Consider the following 21,733-nt stretch of genomic DNA (forward strand, 5'->3'; position numbering starts at 1 on the left):
TCTAATGATGTATCTAATTATTTCACATAGAATCTAGGTGGTCCGTTTCCAAAATGTGTCAATTTTGCCCTGCAGATTCTTCCTAACCTGACCTAATTTCACCTGCACAAAGTACGCAACATACCTTCAAATGTGGTCATGTCCGTTTATTCACTGTTCTCCAAACATGAGATTCATGCCAAAACCCAACGCATAAACTTTTGTTCACTCCACTTTCAAAATGTCCTCTCTGCCTGCCTATTCAGTGCTTTACAGACCAAGGCCGAAGAACTTAATTCCAAACACTCCTTATGAACATTTAAACAGTCAAGGCAGGCTTGGGGTGGGGTGGGAAGTCTCCCCAAAGCAGCCACCTAATTGAGCTAAAAGACGCTGAAATATTTAGAAATCCTACTAAACTTTCAAGGTCTACTTTAAAGTAAGATATCTAAAATAAACAAATAAGAAAATAAATAGGTAACTAAGTAAATAAAGCCAGACACTTAATAATGCTAGTCCACACTAATCTTCCCTTCTAACAGTTCTCATAGAACCCCAGAACTCTGAACTTAGAATATACCTTAGCAACCTACATCAACTACCTAATCCTACAAATGAAGAAACTAGGGCACAGTTAACTGCTTGTCTATGGTCACATGGATGAGACCCAGAAGCCAAAAATCTTCTGATTCCACTTGTAGAATGTTCTTCACCACATTTTGTAAGTAACCAAGTTTAATATTGTATCACTGTTCTCTGGCCTATAACTGGGAGACTTGATTTTACATTCTTTGATTAACCTTTGTTTCCCAGGCTTAATATTTTATAGTTCAAATTTACAAACTTGTTAACAAGTTTATTTGAAACCAGTAAATAACATTAACACTGTTAGCTGTGCAGGCATCCCTCACTATCTGAACTCTGGCCCAATAGTTCCTCTAATAGCTCACTAAATTTTTAATCAAAACAATAAACCAGGGGCGCCTGGGTGGCACAGTCGGTTAAGCGTCCGACTTCAGCCAGGTCACGATCTCGCGGTCCGTGAGTTCGAGCCCCGCGTCAGGCTCTGGGCTGATGGCTCGGAGCCTGGAGCCTGTTTCCGATTCTGTGTCTCCCTCTCTCTCTGCCCCTCCCCCATTCATGCTCTGTCTCTCTCTGTCCCAAAAATAAATAAAAAACGTTTGAAAAAAAAAAAAAAAACAACAAAAAAACCACAAAACAATAAACCATTTTAACATGATGTTTAAATTGAGAGGGTGCAGAGTATGCTGTGCTCCCACCTCAGCTGTTCTCTGATGGCGTCACATCTCCTGCTCACAATTTCTTTTTTTAAATTATTTAAGAGACAGAGAGAGACAGAGTATGAGCGAGGGAGGGGCGGGGAGAAGGGGGGAGAGAGAGAGAGAGAGAGAGAGAGAGAGAGAGAGAGAGAGAGAGAGACACAGAATCTGAAGAGGCTCCAGGCTGAGCTGTCAGCACAGAGCCCAACGCGGGCCTGGGAACTCACAAGCCGTGAGATCAGGACCTGAGCCAAAGTCGGATGCTTAACCGACTGAGCCACCCAGGCACCTCTCCTGCTTACAATTTCTGAGCTGTGGTATGCATCGCCACTGTTGTCTTCTTCATTTGAAGTGGAAAAGGTTATGAAGAAATTAGTTGAGCCTAAGAGGCCTAGAAGAGCCCAAAGAGTGTAAGTTGAAAGTGATAAAGTATATTGAGAAACGCGTGCAGAGAAGGCATAGATAGGCTGGCCATGCACACATCTCTATCTTACCAGGTCCAATGTTTTAGTTTTACGGGGAAAAACCAAGAATCCTTACAAAAATATTCTTGGATCTGAAAAAAAACAGTGGGTCAATCGAGCACGAATAATAATTTTGAAAAACAGAAATACTTTTTGCAATAGACTGTTGGCCATGATTAGTGTTTCAAATCTTTTACTGTTAAAGGAGTGCCTGGGTGGCTCAGTCGGTTAAGTGTCCGACTCTTGATTTTGGCTCAGGTCATGATCTCACAATTCATGAGTTCAAGCCTGGCATCAGGCTCTGTGCTGACAGTGTGGAGCCTGCTTGGGATTCTCTGTCTCCCTCTTTCTCTGCCCCTCCCCTGCTCACACGCTCTCTCTCTCTCAAAATAAATAAACTTAAAAAAAATTAAAAAGAAATAAGTAAAGTATTTTACTGCTAATAAAGGAACCCTTGTGGATTAAGGGCTCCAGTAACAGATGTACCAAGTGGCAAAATGCCACCTTTGTTCCTGTACCTTTAAAAGCTCTGAGCACTACTTATAACCAGGTCACTCAGATCAGGGTTCCCTACCGTGCAGCAGTATGAATAAATTTTCCTCCTACATTTAGCTCAGTTTCTGTGTTTAAACAGTACTTCAGTGCTTCAATTATATTTGGAGGAGAAACTTTTTAGGGATTTGGGGAGGGAAAAATGTTTAGGCTTTCTATATCCAATTAAGTTTCCAAAAAGAATTAGACAGGAATAGTGAGAGATACCTGTATGTTTCTTCAGCGAAACCAAATAGTTTTTTGTGTCTTGAATCTCAACACTAGGGTCCTTGGAGACCAGTATCTCCATCAGCCAAAGTATCACCACCAAGCTGACTAGAACTGTAGTTCCTTGGGTTTTACTCTAGATTTAATGAACCAGAATCTGCATTTTAAGAGGCTCTCCAAGGACTTGTATGCATATTAAAGCTTAAGAAACCTTGGCCTTGTGGATGCCCAATTAGCATACATTTCTACTTTCCTCCTCCTTTTTTTTAAAAAAACGTATTTATTTATTTTGAGAGAGAGAGAGAGAGAGAGAGCGAGCCTGTGCCTGCATGAGCGAGCATGCACACGTGACTGAGTGGGGGAGAGGGGCAGAGAGAATCCCAAGCCAGCTCTGTGCTGTCAGTGCACACAGGCCTAGATCTTAGGAACCCAACCGTGAGATCCTGACCTGAGCGGAAATCAAGAGTCAGTTGGACACTTAACCACCCAGATGCCCCTCCTCTTCATTTCTTCTTAACAAGTCTTCCCACCCCACTTCCCTTTTAAAGACACCTACCTATCCCTTTCCCATGAAGCCCTGTCCTTAAGGGGAAGATTCCTTCTGTTCTCCTGACTCCCACCCCTAACTCTAGGGTGAGTGACCAGCCCACAATAATCCCCTTCCTCTTGCCAATGAATGTTTTAGGAATAGGAGTGTTACCCAATTCTGGGCAGTGAGACGTGAGTCAGTTGAGAGTGCTTCTTTAAAGTTTCCTCCATTCTGAGAAAGCCAGAGGAAGAAACAGTTTCCCTTTGCCTGGACATCATCATGTCTGGATATGAATACTAAAAATTCTGCAGACATTTCCTACTAGCCTTAGAATGAAACCAACACCACACAGCTGGACGAACACAGTGGTAGAACCTGGGTCCCTGAGGACATTTTTGAGCCACTGTACTGGTCAACCCTCAAGCATGATCTATTTCTGGAATTCTTGTTAGGTGAGAAATACCGTTTCTAAAATCATCCTAATACAAACAGTTAATCATCAATAGTCCTGAAAAAAAAGCTCAGTGATTCACTGAGATGATGGCTTTTTTAGATGGCTTTTTCAAAATATGACAATTCTAAAAGAGTCATGGGCTTTCTTCCTAAAAGAAGCTTTTTACCGGATGTGTCCCCCACCCCGCCAATTCCTAGGATAGAGTGGTGCTTGTAATTTGTGGAATCAAAAAGTACTCATAAAAATAAAAAATGCAGGGGCGCCTGGGTGGCTCAGTCGGTTAAACGTCCGACTTCAGCTCAGGTCTTGATCTCACGGTTTGTGGGTTCGAGCCCCGCATCGGCTCTGTGCTGACAGCTCGGAGCCTGGAGCCTGATTCAGATTCTGTGTCTCCCTTGCTCTCTGCCCCTCCCCTGCTCAAGCTCTGTCTCTCTCTGTCTCTCAAAAATAAATAAATGTAAAAAAAAAAAAAAAATGCAACAGTGGGCCCTTAAAATGCAAATTATAACTTAATCAAACAGTATTAAAAAAAACACACACACGATAAAACCTGCAAGTCATATTATACATTTTCAGTAACATTATTTCTTTTCAATATATGTCACTTTTTTCAAACCTAATTTTAAGAAAATTTTATGAGATACTTTATATGCCAAATGTTAGTCTGCTACATTTAAAAAATTTTATTAAAAAATTTGCTGGGGTGCCTGGGTGGCTCAGTCGGTTAAGCGGCTGACTTCCGCTCAGGTCATGATCTCACGGTCCGTGAGTTCGAGCCCCGCGTCGGGCTCTGTGCTGACATCTCAGAGCCTGGAGCCTGTTTCCGATTCTGTGTCTCCCTCTCTCCGACCCTCCCCTGTTCAAGCTCTGTCTCTGTCTTAAAAATAAATAAACGTTAAAAAAAAAAAAATTTGTTAATGTTTAGTTTTGAAAGAGAGGGAGAGGGAGAGAGAGAACGAGTGGGGGAGGGGCAGAGAGAGAGAGGGAGACACAGAATCTGAAGCAGGGTCCAGGCTCTGAGCTGTCAGCACACAGCCTGATGCAGAGCTCGAACTCTCAGACCACAGATCATGACCTGAGCCAAAGTTGGATGCTTAATCGACTGAGCCACCCAGGCGCCCCTGGTCTGTTACTTTAAAACACATAAATCACATTAGAAATTAAGAACAGTGCAGCATTAGAAATTAGACACAGGAAAAAAAAAAAGCAAATATATTAAGATGCATGTTATTAATACAAAGCATTAGTGAGCAGTCTGTATTATCTCATCACATAAATTTTTATAATTTAATTTCAACCACTTTCCAATTTTTGTGTTACAAATGTTATTTAAATTTTTTTTTAATCTTTATTTTTGAGAGAGAGAGAGAGAGAGAGAGAGAGAGAGAGAGAACGAGCAGGGGAGGGGCAGAGAGAGAGAGAGAGAGAGGGACACACAGAATCCAAAGCAGGCTCCAGGCTCTGAGCAGTCAGCGGAGTTCATGACCTGAGCCAAAGTCACAGGAAGTCACGCTTAAGCTTAACTGACTGAGCCACCCAGGTGCCCCTGCATTACAAAGGTTATTGTTATAAACAATTCTGTTGGAGTGCTTGGCTGGCTGAGTAGTCAGTAGAGTGGTAACTCGACCTCAGAGCTGTTTGAGCCCCATGTTGGGGATTACTGTAGAGATTACTTAAAAAATAAAATCTTAAAAACAAACAAGTAAATAAAAACAATGGTGTCAACTTCAAGGAAAACAATTGAGACTATTTTTTGGTGATAATAAAATGAGTGTTTTAGTAAAAGTTAGAATTTTGGTAAACAAGTTTGAAAGCATCTCAAAAACCTTCTGATGAGATTGGTGGGAATATTAACAACTATAATTTTATATAATGTATTCTGAAATATGTCATTTGTAAGCTCAGTGAATATTTTCTCAACAACCTATACATCCTATTACAAAACCATGCAAGGTTAAAAGACACATTCAAGGGACTCCTGGGTGGCTCAGTCGGTTGAGCGTCCGACTTCAGCTCAGGTCATGATCTCACAGTTCGTGGGTTCGAGCCCCGCATCAGGCTCTGTGCTGACTGCTTGCTCAGAGCCTGGAGACTGCTTCGGATTCTGTGTCTTCTTCTCTCTCTGCCCCTCCCCCGCTCATGCTTTGTCTCACTCTGTTTCTCAAAAATAAATGTTAAAAAAAAAATTAAAGAAAGACACATTCAAGATGTACGATTGGCAAGTAAATTATAATGTAAAGACTATGAATTAATTAGTTTCAAATTTCACAATGCAACTAATGTGGAATCTTGGTATGGTGTCAAAGAATATCTAAAATTAATTGAACAGGCTATTAAAATACTCCTCCGTTTTCCAAACATATCTGTGTGAGACCAGATTTTCTTCACATACTTCAGCCAAAATAACGTATCACAACAGTTGTATGCAGAAGTCAATATAAGAATCCAGGTATCTTCTATTGCCAGGCATTAGAGATTAGCAAAAATTACTCTTTTTTTTTTTTTGGAAATATGTTTCATGAAGTATGTTACTTATTACCATTATTGGTTTATTACCATTATTCTTAGATGAATTAATAAATATTGTTTAAATTCCTCATATAACTTCTAATATGGTAAACATTTATAGATATAATCCACGTAAACAAAAGGTTCTTTGGGGTCCTCAATAATTTTTAATAAGAGTGTAGATGCTTTTTTAAAAACAAAAGAAAAGAGTGTAAATGCTTTTGGTCTTAAGGCCCAGAAGTTTGTCAACTGTTGTGCTAGAGCACCGGGGTTGGTGCTGGAAATCTGGAAGAGTTGTAGGTACAGTCCTCGACTTGAATCATACAAGTGATCTTATAGACTGGAAAGTGGCCATACAAATTTTTTTAAATTAAAAATTGTTACAGTGTGGGCCGCCTGGGTGGCTCAGTCAGTTAAGCGTCCGACTTCAGCTCAGGTCACGATCTCGCGGTCCGTGAGTTTGAGCCCCACTCGGGCTCTGGGCTGATGGCTCAGAGCCTGGAGCCTGCTTCCCATTCTGTGTCTCCCTCTTTCTCTGCCCCTCCCCCGTTCATGCTCTGTCTCTCTCTGTCTCAAAAATAAATAAACGTTAAAAAAAAATTTTTTTTAATTGTTACAGTGGATGCTTGATAAAGAAATAGAGATTTTCCCTAAAAAAGAAAATTAATCAGATATATTAACAATTATAACTTTGAAGGAAGCACACATGTATTCTGTGTATTTCAGATGGCAAATCTAAGAATAGGTAATTGTTTAAAAAAAATAAATTTCAGTGAAACATATGAAGTACAGTTCCAAACACTGTAGCTGGGTTCCTCAGTTCCTTCATTGACAAATAGTGTCTCTTTTGTGCCAATACCTGCTGAATTTGGAGATTCTAGCAATGAGCAAGATCCTGCCCTCATGTTGCTTATACTCTAGTGGCAGAAATAAGTAAGCAAACTACACTAATTCCAGGGTATGGTAAGTATTCTGATGGAAGGAAATAGGCTTTGTGACAGAGAGCCAGAGATGTAAAATAGAGATGTGAAGCTACTCAAGACAGAACATTCAGAAAAAGTATCTCCGAGTGGGTGATACTTGAGCAACAGACAGAAGCACCCTATGCTTCTGTCTCAAGTGAAGACTTGAGCAACAGACAGAAGCACCCTATGCAAAGAAAAAAGGCAACAGCAAGTGGAAATGCCCCATAAATACAAAGTATCCTGAGAATGGTAAGGAAGCATTGTGACTGGAGCAAGGTAATAAGAGATTTAAAAAAAAAGAAGGGGGGGTGCCTGGGTGGCTCAGTCGGTTAAGCCTCCGACTTCAGCTCAGGTCATGATCTCGCGGTTTGTGAGTTCGAGCCCCGCGTCAGGCTCTGTGGTGACAGCTCGGAGCCTGGAGCCTGCTTCAGATTCTGTCTCCCTCTCTCTCTGCCCCGCCCCTGCTCACGCTCTCTCTCTCCCCCTCTCTCTCTCAAAAATAAATACATATTAAAAAATTTTTTTAAAACAAAGGAGTTGCAGGATATCCATATGACGTAGACTAATGGTTTTCATCAACTTTAAAGGATACGAGACTAACTGCGTCAGAATTCCTGTAGCAGAGCCTAGGCATCAGTATGACACTAATATACCACGTAGGGTAAGAATCACTAATAGTGAGTCTGTTAGGCTACTGTAAGGAATTTGGATTTTACTTTTACTTATTTTAGAGAGAGAGAGAGAGAGAGAGAGCGAGCACGCGTGAGAGTGAGGAGAGAGGGGCAGAGGGACAGAAATAATCTTAAGCGGACTCCAGACTCTGTGCAGAGCTGGAAGAATTAAGAAGGAAACTGGTAAGACTGATTTTATTTTTAAAAGATCACTCTCGTTGTTAGGGGAAGACACAAGGGGCAAGAATAAAAAAAAACCTCCTCAATCCTGAAAGTTTTAAGAGACTGAAGGAGCATTTATCAGAACAGTGAGTGGAGGCCTAAAACATAGATGGTGATGGGCAAAGCCAAGAGTCTGATTTTTCAGACATACTAAACAATCAATAGGTACAATCAGAGCAAAGAAGAAAGAAAACCTACAAAAAAGGGGACGTTCAAATGTCCAAAATACTTTATCCATCTGACTGTGAGAATAATTTGACTACATAAGGGATTTGTTTATGCTCTTACATTACCATCCCATGTGAATTATGTAGCTAAAGATTTATTCTTTCAACTGACATGTCAAACAAAGATGGAAAATACTACTTACAACTTAAAAATGTTGTCTTTGGGGAGCCTGGGTGGTTCAGTCAGTTCAGCGTCCAACTTTGGCTCTGGTTATGATCTCACAGCTCGTGAGTTCGAGCCCTGCGTCAGGCTCTATAATGACAGCTCAGAGCCTGGAGCCTGCTTTGGATTCTGTGTCTCCCTTTCATCTCTGCCCCTCCCCTGCATGTACTCTCTCTCTCAAAAATAAATGAACATTTTTTTTAAAATTAAAAAATAAATAAATAAAAATGTTGTCTTCAACTGACCTAAAATCTAACCTGGAAACCTACTATTTCACAGTTATGTTAATTAGTGTAAAGATAACGTTTCAACTTGCTTTTACTTTACCTAAAATATAGTTTCTTTCACACCAAATAATAACAACAAATTGACATATCCAAAAAGTAATAATAAATTGATGTGGAAATACAGCACTAAAGATTTTTACTAATTAAAAAGTATTTACAGCTTATGAAAGAATATATCATGCTCATGGCTTAGAAGATTAATATTCTTAAAATGTCCATACTACCCAAAACAATTTATAGATTCAGTACAATCCCCATCAAAATGCCAATGGCATTTTTCACAGAGCTAGAACAAAGCATCCTAAAATTTGTATGGAAAAACAAAAGACCCCATATAGCCACGCCAATATTGAAAAAGAATAAAAAAGCTGGAGGTATTACACTTCCTGATTTCAAACTCTACTACAAAGCTACAGTATTCAAAAGAGTATGGACTGGCACAGAAACAGACACGTAGATGAAGGGAATAGAACAGAGAGCCCAGAAATAAGAACACACACACATAGTCAATCTATGACAAAGATGGTGAGATCATACAATGGGGAAAAGACAGTCTCTTCAATAAATGGTGTTAGAAAAACTGGACAGCTATATGTAAAATAAAGAAATGAGACTATCTTCTACCATATACAAAAATAAACTCAAAATGGATTAAAGATTTGAATGTAAGACCTATAGAATGTAACTCCTAGAAGAAAACATAGGAAGTAAGCTCTGTGACATCAGTCTGCAATATTTTTTTGGCTCAGTCTCCTCAGGCAAGGGTAATAAAAGCTAAAGTAGGATTACATCAAACTAAGAAGCTTTTGCGCAGTGAAGAAAACCATCAACAAAATGAAAAGGCAACCTACTGAATGGGAGAAGATATTCGAATCATACATCTGATAAGGAGTTAATATCCAAAATACATGAAGAATTTACACTCTCAAAAACTATCAAAAAAAAAAAAAAAAGCCTTGATTAAAAAATGGGTAGAGGACCTGAATAGGCCACAATGAAATACTACTTCCTATTTGTCAGAGTGGGTAAAATAAACAAGACAAGCACTGTTGGTGGGGATGCAAACTGGTGCAGCCACTGTGGAAAACAGTATGAGAGGTTCCTCAAAAAATTAAAAATAGAATTATCATATGATCCAGTAATTCCACTACTAGATATTTATCCAAAGAAAACACACCGTTAATTTGGAAACATATGCACCCTTATGTTTACTGAAATATTACTTACAGTAGCCAAGATATGGAAGCAACCCAAGAGTCCATCCATAGATGGGTAAAGATGTGGTGTATATGTGTGTATATATGTATACATATAAATACACACACAGTGGGATATTATTCAGTCATCAAAAAGAATGGAATCTTGCCATTTACAACAACATGGAGACCTAGAGATGATAATACTAAATGAAGTAAGTCAGAGAAAAACAAATACTATGATTTCACTCATATATGCAATTTTAGAAACAAAACAAAGAAAAAAAGAGACAAATAGACTCTTAAATACAGAGAACGGTAGGTGCCAGAGGGGAGGTGGGGGGGCTGGGTGAAAAAGATAAAGGGGATTATGAGCACACTTATGATGAGCACTGAGTAGTGTATAGACTTGTTGAATCATTACACTGTACACCTGAAACTAATAACACTGTATATTAATTATACTTTAATTAAAAAATTAACAAAAAAGGGCACAAGACCTGAATATATATTTTTCCAAAGATGACATAGATGGTCAATAGGTACATAAAAAGATGCTCAACATAACTAATCATTAGGGAAATGCAAATCAAAACCACAATGAGATATCACCTGTCACAATGGCTAAAATCAACAACACGAGAAACAACAAGTGCTGGTGAGGATGTAGAGAAAAGGGAACCCTCTTACACTGTTGGGAATGTAAACTGGTGCACCCACTACAGAAAACAGGACAGAAGTTCCTCAAAAGATTAAAAACGGAAATGCCAGGGGCGCCTGGGTGGCTCAGTCGGTTGAGTGTCTGACTTCAGCTCAGGTCATGATCTCACAGTTCGTGAGTTTGAGCCCCGCATCGGGCTCTGTGCTGACAGCTCCAGGCCTGGAGCCTGCTTTGGATTCTGTATCTCCCTCTCTCTCTGCCCCTCCCCCACTCACGCTCTGTCTCTCAAAAATGAGTAAACCTTAAAAAAAAATTTTTTTTAATAAAAGAAACCAGAAATGCCATATGATCCAGCAATCCACTTTTGGGTATTTATCCAAAGAAAATGAAAACAATTTCAAGAGATAATATGCACCCCTATGCTCACTGCAGCATTGCTCACCACAGCCAAGATATGGAAGCAATTTAAGTGTCCACTGACAGATGGATGGATCAAGAAGATGTGGTATATACATACAATGGAATATTACTCAGCCATAGAAAAGAAAGAGATCTTGCCATTTGTGGCAACATGGACCTAGAGGGTATGATGCTGAGTGAAATAAGTCAGACAAATACCATATTTGTCTTTCACTTGTATGTGGAATCTAAAAAAACAAAACAAATGAACGAACCAAACAAAACTCTTAGATACAGGAAAACAAACTGTTGCTTACCAGAGGGGAAGAAGGCTTGCGGGGAGGGAAGGATGAAATAAGCTAAGGGGATTAAGAGGTACAAACTTCCAGTTATAAAAATAAATTAAGTCATGAGAATGTAATGAACAGTATAAGGAATATAGCCAATAAAGTTATAATAACTTTCGGGGCGCCTGGGTGGCTCAGTCGGTTAAGCGGCCGACTTCGGCCCAGGTCATGATCTCGCGGTCCGTGAGTTCGAGCCCCGCATCGGGCTCTGTGCTGACAGCTCAGAGCCTGGAGCCTGTTTCAGATTCTGTGTCTCCCTCTCTCTGACCCTCCCCCGTTCATGCTTTGTCTCTCTCTGTCTCAAAAATAAATAAACGCTAAAAAAATTAAAAAAAAAAAAAAAAGTTATGATAACTTTGTATGGTAACAGATTGTAACTAGACTTATCATGGGGATCATTTCATAATGTATAAAAGTATCGAATCATTATGATATACACCTGAAACTAACAGAATACTCTATGTCAATTATACTTCAAAAAAAATTTCAATCTTAAAGGAACTGAAACTTGAATTATGTTGTTTCATCAACTTGGTAACTATCTTCAAATAATGCTCTTTAATATTTAACTTAAAATCTGAATAGTTGCCTACAGTTTATTCTGAGTTCTTTCATTTGCCAGCATTCTCACCACTTTCTCTGACATGAAGACAACAGGTTAGGATATTTTAACTTCAGCGCTGTTGTCTTTCTCAAAGAAGAAAGCGAAATGTATCTTATGCCCACATCCCTCTCAAATGTGAAAAACATCTGGCTCCGCCTCCCCCACTTATCTTATCTAGCTGTTCCCTCTAGGTTTTATGATTTTGTAAGACACTAAAACAAAATTTAGGGTGAAGTAGTTTCTACTCTTAGTTAATTAGCTTTTCAATAGTATAAATGATATTCCAGATATTTTTATGGTAAAATAGAGTAATTGGAAAAGTTATTATAATATCAATTATCCAACAATAAAATATCTTTAGAAAAATCAATGCAAATTCATAGCAATTGATATTTAAGCTCAATATACCATGAAGTTTAATATGTAAGTTCAATATATACAGCTTTTAAAAAGAAACTTACCTTTCAAAAGATGATTGAGGTCCATTGTGTCATGTAAGACTTTTTGTTTATATCTGTGGTCTACGTTGGAATCTAACACTGAAGATTCTGGAGTGAGATCAGGCCCAGTTTTTTCTTTCCCCTTTTTGGTTGATTTCAAACATTTTGAATTATTTTTTAAATCCTCAACATTTCCATATACTTCTTGACTCACGTTTTCTTGCCTTTTAACTTTTACTTTTTGATCATTTGATGCTCCCAGTTCAAAAGACTGAATAGGGCTGATGTCTGGAGTTGAGAGAGGAGTGACATCTGTCACAGTATCTTCAGATTCCTCAGTGTAGTCATTGACTTTTGGTTTAGTACTCGAAGGCCGTGTTCCTGTTGATTTTACTCCTGATTTATATTTCTGTTTTGGTGACAAGTGGGTTACACCAGACAGACGTTTCTTTAATGATGGAGATGAATCAGAAATACAGTTATCAGACCCTGCATCTGAACAATCTGTACCTGAACTTGAAGATGAGGAAGACAAAGAGGAAGAGGAGGAAGAAGAATTACTTTTGGAATACTTTTTACTTATGTTTTTTTTAAGGTTATTAGGTGGTTTAGCTGACTTGGACCTGACATGCTGCATTTTCCCATCATCACTGCTCTCCTCTCCATCTGTATAATAATCATCGTCACCTTCTTTCACAATTTTGGGAATTCTACTTGGAGTGGGTAAGTGTATTTTATGCCCTGTTGTAGCATCCCACAATTTTTTTGATCTTGAAGTGGACAATGATAAAGAATTTCTGGTTCGCATATTATCATTTTCTACGGGGTGTTCTTCTGGAAGAATTTTCTTTTTTATTTCATTTTCCTTTCTTTGTATTCCAAATTTCAAGTTTACATTTTCTGTATCTTCGTCTATTCTCTTTTTAGGGTCATCGTTTTGCTTGTCAAAAACTGAGTTACTTTCACATTTCTTTTCTTCTTCAAAGTCACTGTCAAAGAAAGAATGGTCCACTTCACCTTCTGATACATCTCCAAACCGATCCATGATGGCAAAAATATATCTGAAAAAAAGATGCCAGTGTTACCATCAGACTAAAGAATAATTTCTTAATACTTTTCATTTTTTTTTACAGTATTTGTATATCTCAAACTGAGAAGTTTGATTATAAAGAAACATGACAAAAACACCCAAAAATATTAACTCAGTGAAATGATAATGGGGCTAGAGGAGTAATAACACATTGTACCAATGATTTGAAAAATAAGTAAGTCTAATAATTCAGTTCACGAGTCATCAAGGCAAGCATATCACAGACATATACCTAGGTGAACCCTAAGGAAAATCTGCCTTCTAGAAGTACAATTAATTTAGACTAAGAAAGGATGATATTAAAACTTCCTAATTTAGCTAAGCCAGCTTGAATTCAGAATTTGACCTCTAACACCATTCTACACTAAAAACAAAAACAAAAACAAAACAACAATCAAAAAATCATAATGACTTGGAAGGTAGCTGATTCTATTTCTGGAGGTAAAGAAAAACAAGGGCCTAGAGTATCTTACTGTTACCAGAAGGCACAATATTCAAATATGCCTGATATAATGGTAATACAAGAAAGGCTCCAGTTTAAAGGGGCCTCCTCTGTTCAGGCTGGACAATTTAACACTGAAAAACAAAACACACAAAATACACTTAAAATTTTTTTTTAATGTTTATTTATTTTTGAGAGAGGGACAGAGCATGAGCAGGGGAGCGGCAGAGAGAGGGAGACACAGAACTTGAAGCAGGCTCCAGGCTCTGACCTGTCAGCACAGAGCCCGACGTGGGGTTCAAACCCACAAACTCTGAGATCATGTCCTGAGCTGAAGTCAGACGCTTAATTGACTGAGCCACCCAGGTGCCCCCCAAAATACACATAAAAATGAAAAAGTCCTTCTGTGATAACTATTAGTCCATAATGACATTCAAAAGAGCAAATAATATGAGCTGCATTAAAGGAAAGGCATATATAAACTAATAACATATAGCCAACAATCCAATTTTGTGCTCAGTATATTCAAATTATGATTAATTCTATTATGTAAAATCAAACAATAAAAGATTATATAATCTATATTCTAAAGCAATCATGATTCTCTGGAGCCTTTAATTGTTGAAGTGATACTGCAACCTATAAAATCAAGTACAAATATGATTTAAAAATCAACCAAACTTACATTATTAATACTAATGCAATAGGTTAATATGATAGATTAGAGGTATATATGGTAGTACATTTTATCATTGGGTAAATTTTTTTGCCTTTAAGGTTTTGAAGAATATAAGGCATATTAAAAAATTTAACTATTCACAACTTTTAAACACTTAGGGAATCTGATTAAATTAGTAAGGTTAGACTTATAATTAGGTTTATTAAAAATGTCTAAGTGCTGGGGTGCCTGAGTGGCTCAGTTGGTTAAGCGTCCAACTGCAGCTCAGGTCATGATCTCATGGTTCGTGGGTTTGAGCCCCCCAATGGGCTCTGTGCTAATGGCTGGGAGCCTGGAGCCTGCTTTGTATTCTGTGTCTCCCTCTCCCCCACCCACACACTGTCTCTCTCGCTCTCAAAATAAAATAAAAACATTAAAAAAAAAAAAAGTCTAAGTGCTTACTAGGACTTCCTCTATTAGATATGTCAGTATCCCTGGTCAGGTGTTCAAGGTACAGAAGAAAATTAAATATACTAAAATTGAATTGTGCTGCAAGCTTGCAAATGGCATACAATGTTCAGGGAAATTTAAGCTAAGTCAGATTAATCAAAGTACAAATAAGTTTTAAAATTCTAACATATTATTAGAATTGATTTAAATTGAGATGTGTAAGTAGATCTTAAAAATTTAAGAAAAATTAGGTAACTTATACCTAAATATTAAATATAAGAAATATTTACTAAAAAAAGAAAAAATATTATTTCTCATAGCACAGATCAATGCCCTCTTAAGTTTTAAAACTCAAATCAGCAGAAGGAAGCCTCCTCCACAAGTCCTCAAAAGATATTTAATAAGGTTTTAGATGTCATATTTATCCATTATGGAATTAAAGTCTACTCTTTTTTTACTCTCTTAATTTATAAAAATCGAAACATCTCTTTTAAAGGATTTTGGCAATTAATTTTCAGAGCTGTAAGAAAGCCATAAGCCTTCTGAATCAGTACTTGCATTTCAGAAATTTATCCTAAGAATATAATACTAAAAAGAAGGAATGGAATTCTCATATTATTTCAGTAATACTGAAAAAACTTGAATAGAGGAATATTATGATTCCATCAAAATTATTATTATATCAGGAGTCAGCCAGCTACTGTGCATGAGCCAAATCTGGCCTGCCATTTGTTTTTGTAAATAAAGTTTTACACACTACAGCTGCAGAGCTGAGTAGCTGTGACAGCGACCATATAGTCCACAAAGCCTAAAATATTTACCAAATGACTGTGGATTATGGAGGCTGTGGATCTCTGCTTATATTATATCAGAGATATATGATATTATTATATCAGCATGAAAAATGAACACTACAAAACTGTTAGCCATACTGGGTTAATAATACAATTTACACACTTAAATAAAAACCAGGGGGGAAAAGGGCAAAATTAAGTCGACCTGTTAGAAGAAAAACCAACAATCCCACTGCATTTTTTATATTTCCATTACTGTTATTATAATAGTGTCCTTGCAATAAATTAAGCAAATAAGTGATGACTGCGAGTCTGCACAACGAAAAAGAAGGAACTGAGTCAGACACAATCAGGCTCAAACTTGGTTCTACCACTTTCCAATTGTGTTTCTGGGTCCATGTACAAACAAGGATGTTCATCATAGCCCTACTGTTTGTAACAGAAATGAGTTAGGGAAAAACTCAATGTCTAATAAGAGGAAAATGGATAAACGAAATGTTGTATATGATATACTATATGTCAGTCAAAAAGGGTGAGCTGAGATCTATAAAAATAAAGTTTACTAAAAGAGCAAAATTAAATGAACAACAATACAATTATGTAAAACTTAAAACTAAATTCCTCACAGGCACAAAGTTACATAGCACGGACTGGAAGGACATACGTTAAACAACTGTAAGCTGTGAAGGGACGCAGACGGTTGGGGGGTGAGATGAGGATAAAGAACCTGGCAGAGGCTGGTGATCGTGGGTCATCACATACCTAAGGAGTATGACTGGGGGCACCTGGCTTGGCTCAGTTGGCAGAACATGTGACTCTCGATTTCAGGGTTGTGAGTCTGAGCCCCTCAATTGGGCCTAGGGCCTACTTTTTTTTTTTTATGTTTATTTATTTATATTTGAGAGAGAGTGCAAGCAAGGAAGGGGCAGAGGAAGAGGGAGACAGAATCTGAAGCAGGCTCTGCACTGTCAACACAGAACCTGACGCGGGCCTCAAACTCAAGAACCATGAGATCATGACCTGAGCAGAAATCAAGAGTCAGACACTTAAAGGAGCCACCCAGGCACCCCAGAGCCTACTTAACTAAGAAAAACTTAAAGGAAAAAATAGTATGATTGATCATTGTCAATCCAATTCTGCCCACCTGAGTTCAGAAAGAAAAACGACCAATTAAAATAGTCACTGAATGGTGAGTAAGTAGCTCTTATAAACATTGTCACTAAATTTCCAAAAAACATTACCCTCTTTTGTAAGGTAATCAACTCTTTCATCCAAAATGTCAAGGGATGGAATAAAAAGGGGTTATTATTGTTTCTTTTTCTTTCGCACTTTGTCACATGGGTACGAATACCTTTGTGATTAAAACAACAAAAAAAAAATTTTTGTAGGTTTCTTCAAATTTTCAAAACAAATGGTTTCATGGAATAGCCCAAAGCATAAATTTTCCTAGTCAGTTTAAAAAACAAATCTTTCAGGGGCATCGACTCTTGATTTCGGCTCAGGTCATCATTTCCCAGTTCTCGGGTATGAGCCAGGCATGGGGCTCCACGCTGACAGTGCAGAGCCTGCTTGGGATTCTCTCTCTCTCCCTCTCCTCCCATCCCCCTGCCCTCCCTCCCTTCCTCTCTCTCTCTCTTTCAAAATAAATAAACATTAAAAAAAAATCTTTCAGATGCGCCTGGGTGGCTCCGTCGGTTGAGCGTCCGACTTCGGCTCAGGTCATCATCTCGCGGTCCGTGAGTTCGGGCCCCGCGTCGGGCTCTGTGCTGACGGCTGAGAGCCTGGAGCCTGTTTCAGATTCTGTGTCTCCCTCTCTCTCTGCCCCTCCCCTGTTCATGCTCTGTCTCTCTCTGTCTCAAAAATAAATAAACGTTAAAAAAAAAAAATTAACAAAAAAATCTTTCAAAAACAAATCATCCAAATCATTTCACCTTCCATCCTCAGAAAAATTTGTTTACATTTTTCAGGAAACACACAAAATTAACATAACTAAGTCCCATTTGTATTAGTGCTATTATTCTAGTACAACTAACAGCTAAAATGTATCTAAGCTTAAGAAGTTTTATTACTCCTATTTACCAATGAGAAAAATGAAGCAGAGCAAGAACTTGCCCGGAGTCACACAACTAGTGAGCGGCACAGCCAGGATTCCAAAGCAGGCATAGTTTAAGGATCCTGTTATTAACCACTGTTCTATTCTGCTTCCAAGTATGGTCCTTCCAAAGGAACTAAGATCTGTTTTTGTTTTTTAACTTTTAAGATACATGGCTGTGATATCTATGATTTACATGATGGTAAACTGGGTAAGGTAACAAGATTTTCTTCTCATCATTGGGATTTTGAAAGGAAAATGGAACCTGTTTAGCAATGGTTTAAGAGCTCTCTGTAGGAGAGGATGGTCTGTACAGTTAAAATAAGATACACAGGGGCGCCTGGGTGGCTCAGTCAGTTGAGCGTCCGACTTCGGCTCAGGTCATGATCTCACAGTCTGTGGGTTCGAGCCCCGCGTCGGGCTCTGTGCTGACCGCTCAGAGCCTGGAGCCTGTTTCAGATTCTGTGTCTCCCTCTCTCTCTGCCCCTCACCCACTTGCACTCTGTCTCTCTCTGTCTCGAAAATAAATAAACATTAAAAAAAAAAAAAAAAGATACACATGCCAGTGACTGCCATGCATTTTGCTGATCTGCCATGTAGCAGTTTTCCTCTAACAAAGTAAATTGGAACAAATCTCACTGGCACCACAAATGAAATAAACTAGTAGCCTTAGTTAGGTAAATTAAAAGTGTTAACCTAGGTAACAAGAATTCAGAACTTTGAATTAACTTGTGACTCCTTAGAATCCAATATGAGCTTGTGACCAAACCCCCTTTCCAAATACAGTAGTGAATTCCAAAGTTATTTCTGGCAAGGAGAGTGACAATTCTGGAAGACACTAAACTTGAAATGTTTGTTTCCAGCAAGCCTCCTCTTTGTGTATTTGGCATTTCAAGTTAAATCTTGTGATTCCTGATAACCTTGAGTGAGACCTACGTGAAGTTCCTCAAGATGGTACATGGCAAAATAATGCAAGTTAGAACTAATACCCTTCCTGTATCCTCAGAGATCCCCAACAGTCCTGAAAGGAAAAGACTGTACCCCCTTACACTAGAACTAAGGCCTAGCAAATTTAAACGGCCTGACCAATTTCAAGTTATTACTTTGTTTCTGTATGCTTCTTGTGATGTCAAGCTTTATCAAATTTGTGAATTAAAAAAAAAAAACTGAGATGGACGGTTGAAAATAAAGATTCAGAAGGTTCTGGATAAATGGAAAAGAAGCTAACATTCATATAGGTTATATATACTAAGCACTTTCTAAGCACTTTTTCACTGATCAACCATTTAATACTGGTAACAACTTTGAGGTTCGAGATGAAGAAACTGCAGCTCAGACAGGTTAACTGACATATTCAAGACCACGTGGCCAGAAAGCGGTAGAGTCAGGATTTGGATCCAGGCAGCCTGGCCAGACAGTCAGCCGTCTTACTGATTATGCTATACTCAAATAAGCAGAGGAATATTAATAATCTAAAAACCCCAATGGGGAGGAATACTCTGAAACAGCCAAATAATAACACAATTAATAGCACAGGCACAGAATGAGGGAAGGTAAGGAGGGAAGGTGCACGGAGGACCCCAGCTTAAAAGAAGGTTCTTTGAAAAAAGACGCGGAGCTTACCAAGCGGCAAAAGCATGACTTAGGAACCAAAAGACCAAAATACTCTTAAATCATATCGGGATAGTCATATACAGTCTAAGACAACTTGAATTATATTCTGCTTGTCAAAGTACTTCTTGAATGAAGCATTTAGTTCTGGGTGCTACGGGGAAGAGTCTAGAATTTAAGTCATGATCAGTGGTTTACAGAACAAGGCATTCATAGGCTAGTAAAAGAAATGGCTAAGAGAAAGCAGGTATTCAGATACTCAAAAAACTGTGATATGAAAAAAGATTTTACAACTGTTATTGGTAGTTCCAGAGGTAGAACTTGCATCAACAGATGTATAATGTATAAGGAAGCTGTTCTGAAATTAACATAAGAACTGCTCAAATGGAATGGGCTACTTTCTAAGATTATGAGCCAGAAGTCACTAGACAATGTTGGAGTAAAAACTACATGTCCACTTGCTGAGCTGCTACAAAAGGAATTCATGCATTAGATAGGATTTTCCCAACTTTAACATTTTATGAACTAGGTCTAAATCCCAACATCAATCTGTAAGCCAAATGATTAGGAACTTCTTTGAAATCCCTATTTTTCATAGCTAAGTTTCCCGCCTTATCTCCTTACCAAACTGGGAATTCCTGGCATCTTGCTCATCTTTATATCCCCAGTGCCTAAAGTGGGATCTGACAAATATTAGACATTCAAAGAATGTTTACCCGATGAGGGAGTCTGGAGTCAGGAGCCTGAAGACCGAACCCTAGTCTCTTTGCTAGCTATGTAAGCAGAAAAATCAATGCTTCTCCCTGAGCTAGTTTCCTTGATAGTTTCCCCCAATCGTCCCCCACCAATCCCCACCGCACCCCCCACACCAGAATTAACTATCTCCCTATTTGCATTTACATGGTTCATGTCGTCCTCAACAGTTGTAAGGACCCAACTTCCTAAGTGGTCACAGTTCGTGGGAGGTGGCGCATAAACCCTGGGAGACCTTTCAGGCATAACATCCAACAGACAAGGTTATCGTTAGGATTTAAACACTCCAGGGGTTTAAACGTAATTTAGAGAAAAACTATACAGTGATCCCATCCACCAAGTAATCCTTCTGATAACATTTATTTCCAAGTTAATGAGATTCCATTTACATAAAAATATGCATTTAATGACACTGTAAAGATTCTCTTCACCACATATTGGGAAAGGGTAAAAATTAAATGACAGATCACTTAATAACTCTTCTGGGGCTCAACGAAAACCGGCATGTGTCAAAGCTGACTGGGCGTCCCTTGGACACTCACCATTTGTCTAGCTCTTACAGAAGCAGAAACACTAATGTTCAAGATGCATCAGAAAAACACACAAACAATCTGGCATTTTTTAAACTGTCATTTTGTTACTGTGACATTACACTGTTTCTATAATTATGTATATAATACGGTCCAAAGAAGGTAACCCGTGGGGTACACGAAAATCTCGGCCCGAAATAAACATCCCTTTTCCAAGAACTCGAGAGGGTCAGTTTACCACCTCCTCCGGACCACCCCCTTCCCCCACCCCCACGGCCCCAGGCAGCAGCAGAAAACTGACAGCCCCTCAGGCGCCAGGGTTCAGAGTCAAGGCCGCGGAGGTGGGCGGCGGTGGCCTGAACCCAGCTCCTGGTTACAACCACTTCTTAACTCCGGCCGACCCCGGTCCCCACTCCATCCGCGAAAGCGTCCCGAGGGCAGGCCCGGCGGCTCCCAGGGGCCGACTGGGGCTGCGAGCGGCCCCACGGACCCGCGGACCGCAGGCTCGGACGTCTTTGTTGTGGTTACACCCGCCACCCGAGAGGCCGGCCGGGCCGTAGGGCTGGCGGAGCCAAGGGCTGGTGGGGGGGTCCCGGCCGGCCGGCCTTCCTAACTTCCCACGCTGGCTTCCTCATACCGACTCTGAGTGCTCGCCGCAGCCTGGGCTCCGTAGAGGGGAAACGGATCCCGGAGGGGAAGGGTGGCGGGCGCGTCGCGGGCGGGGCGGCGGGGCGGCGGGGCAGGAGGGGTTGCTCGCGCGCGGCTTACCTGGGTGTCGGGGCCGCTGCGGCCGCCTGGCGCGCCGCCCGAGGCGTTGCAGGCTCGCGCGCACACGCTAGCGCGCGCACGCAATCTCCGCTCGCGGCTCCCAGCAGCCAGGCTCGAGCTTCCGGAGGCGGAGACAGCGGAAAGGGAAAAGAGGGCGCCGAGGGAGCGCTGCGAGCCACGCGGGAACTGGGCGGGGGCGGGGGCCCGGCGAGCGGCGCGGCTCCTGGTGGTTCCTCTCCGCTCCTCGCGGCGGGCGTCATAGAGCGCGGGGGGTTCGCCGGCGGCCTAGAGAGGCTCGACGCGCCGTGCGGTGGGTGGCCGGGACTGGGAGGCAGGGCCCGCGACTCTCGCGTGGGAAGGGACACGGGAAGAAGCTTACCTTTTAGGCCC

At 39.9% G+C, this 21,733-nt stretch overlaps 1 protein-coding gene across 3 annotated transcripts in view; it reads right to left on the reverse strand.

Annotated features, from left to right (window-relative positions):
• CFAP97 (cilia and flagella associated protein 97) overlaps positions 1-21,551 on the reverse strand; it is a 40,188-nt gene extending 18,637 nt beyond the window's left edge. The window contains exons 1-2 of one of the 3 annotated variants that reach the window (XM_042982985.1): positions 21,344-21,551; positions 12,177-13,216 (exon numbers count right to left, since the gene is read on the reverse strand). In XM_042982985.1, the coding sequence (XP_042838919.1) occupies positions 12,177-13,200 (1,024 nt within the window). In that variant the 5' untranslated portion in view covers positions 13,201-13,216; positions 21,344-21,551. Of the gene's footprint in view, positions 1-12,176; positions 13,217-21,212; positions 21,309-21,343 lie in introns of those variants that run through there. The other 2 variants (XM_042982986.1, XM_042982987.1) reach the window with 2 other exon arrangements.
• Positions 21,552-21,733: the final 182 nt, after the last annotated feature.

This window comes from Panthera tigris, chromosome B1 (assembly GCF_018350195.1).
Source record: "Panthera tigris isolate Pti1 chromosome B1, P.tigris_Pti1_mat1.1, whole genome shotgun sequence".
NCBI classification, from domain to species: domain Eukaryota; kingdom Metazoa; phylum Chordata; class Mammalia; order Carnivora; family Felidae; genus Panthera; species Panthera tigris.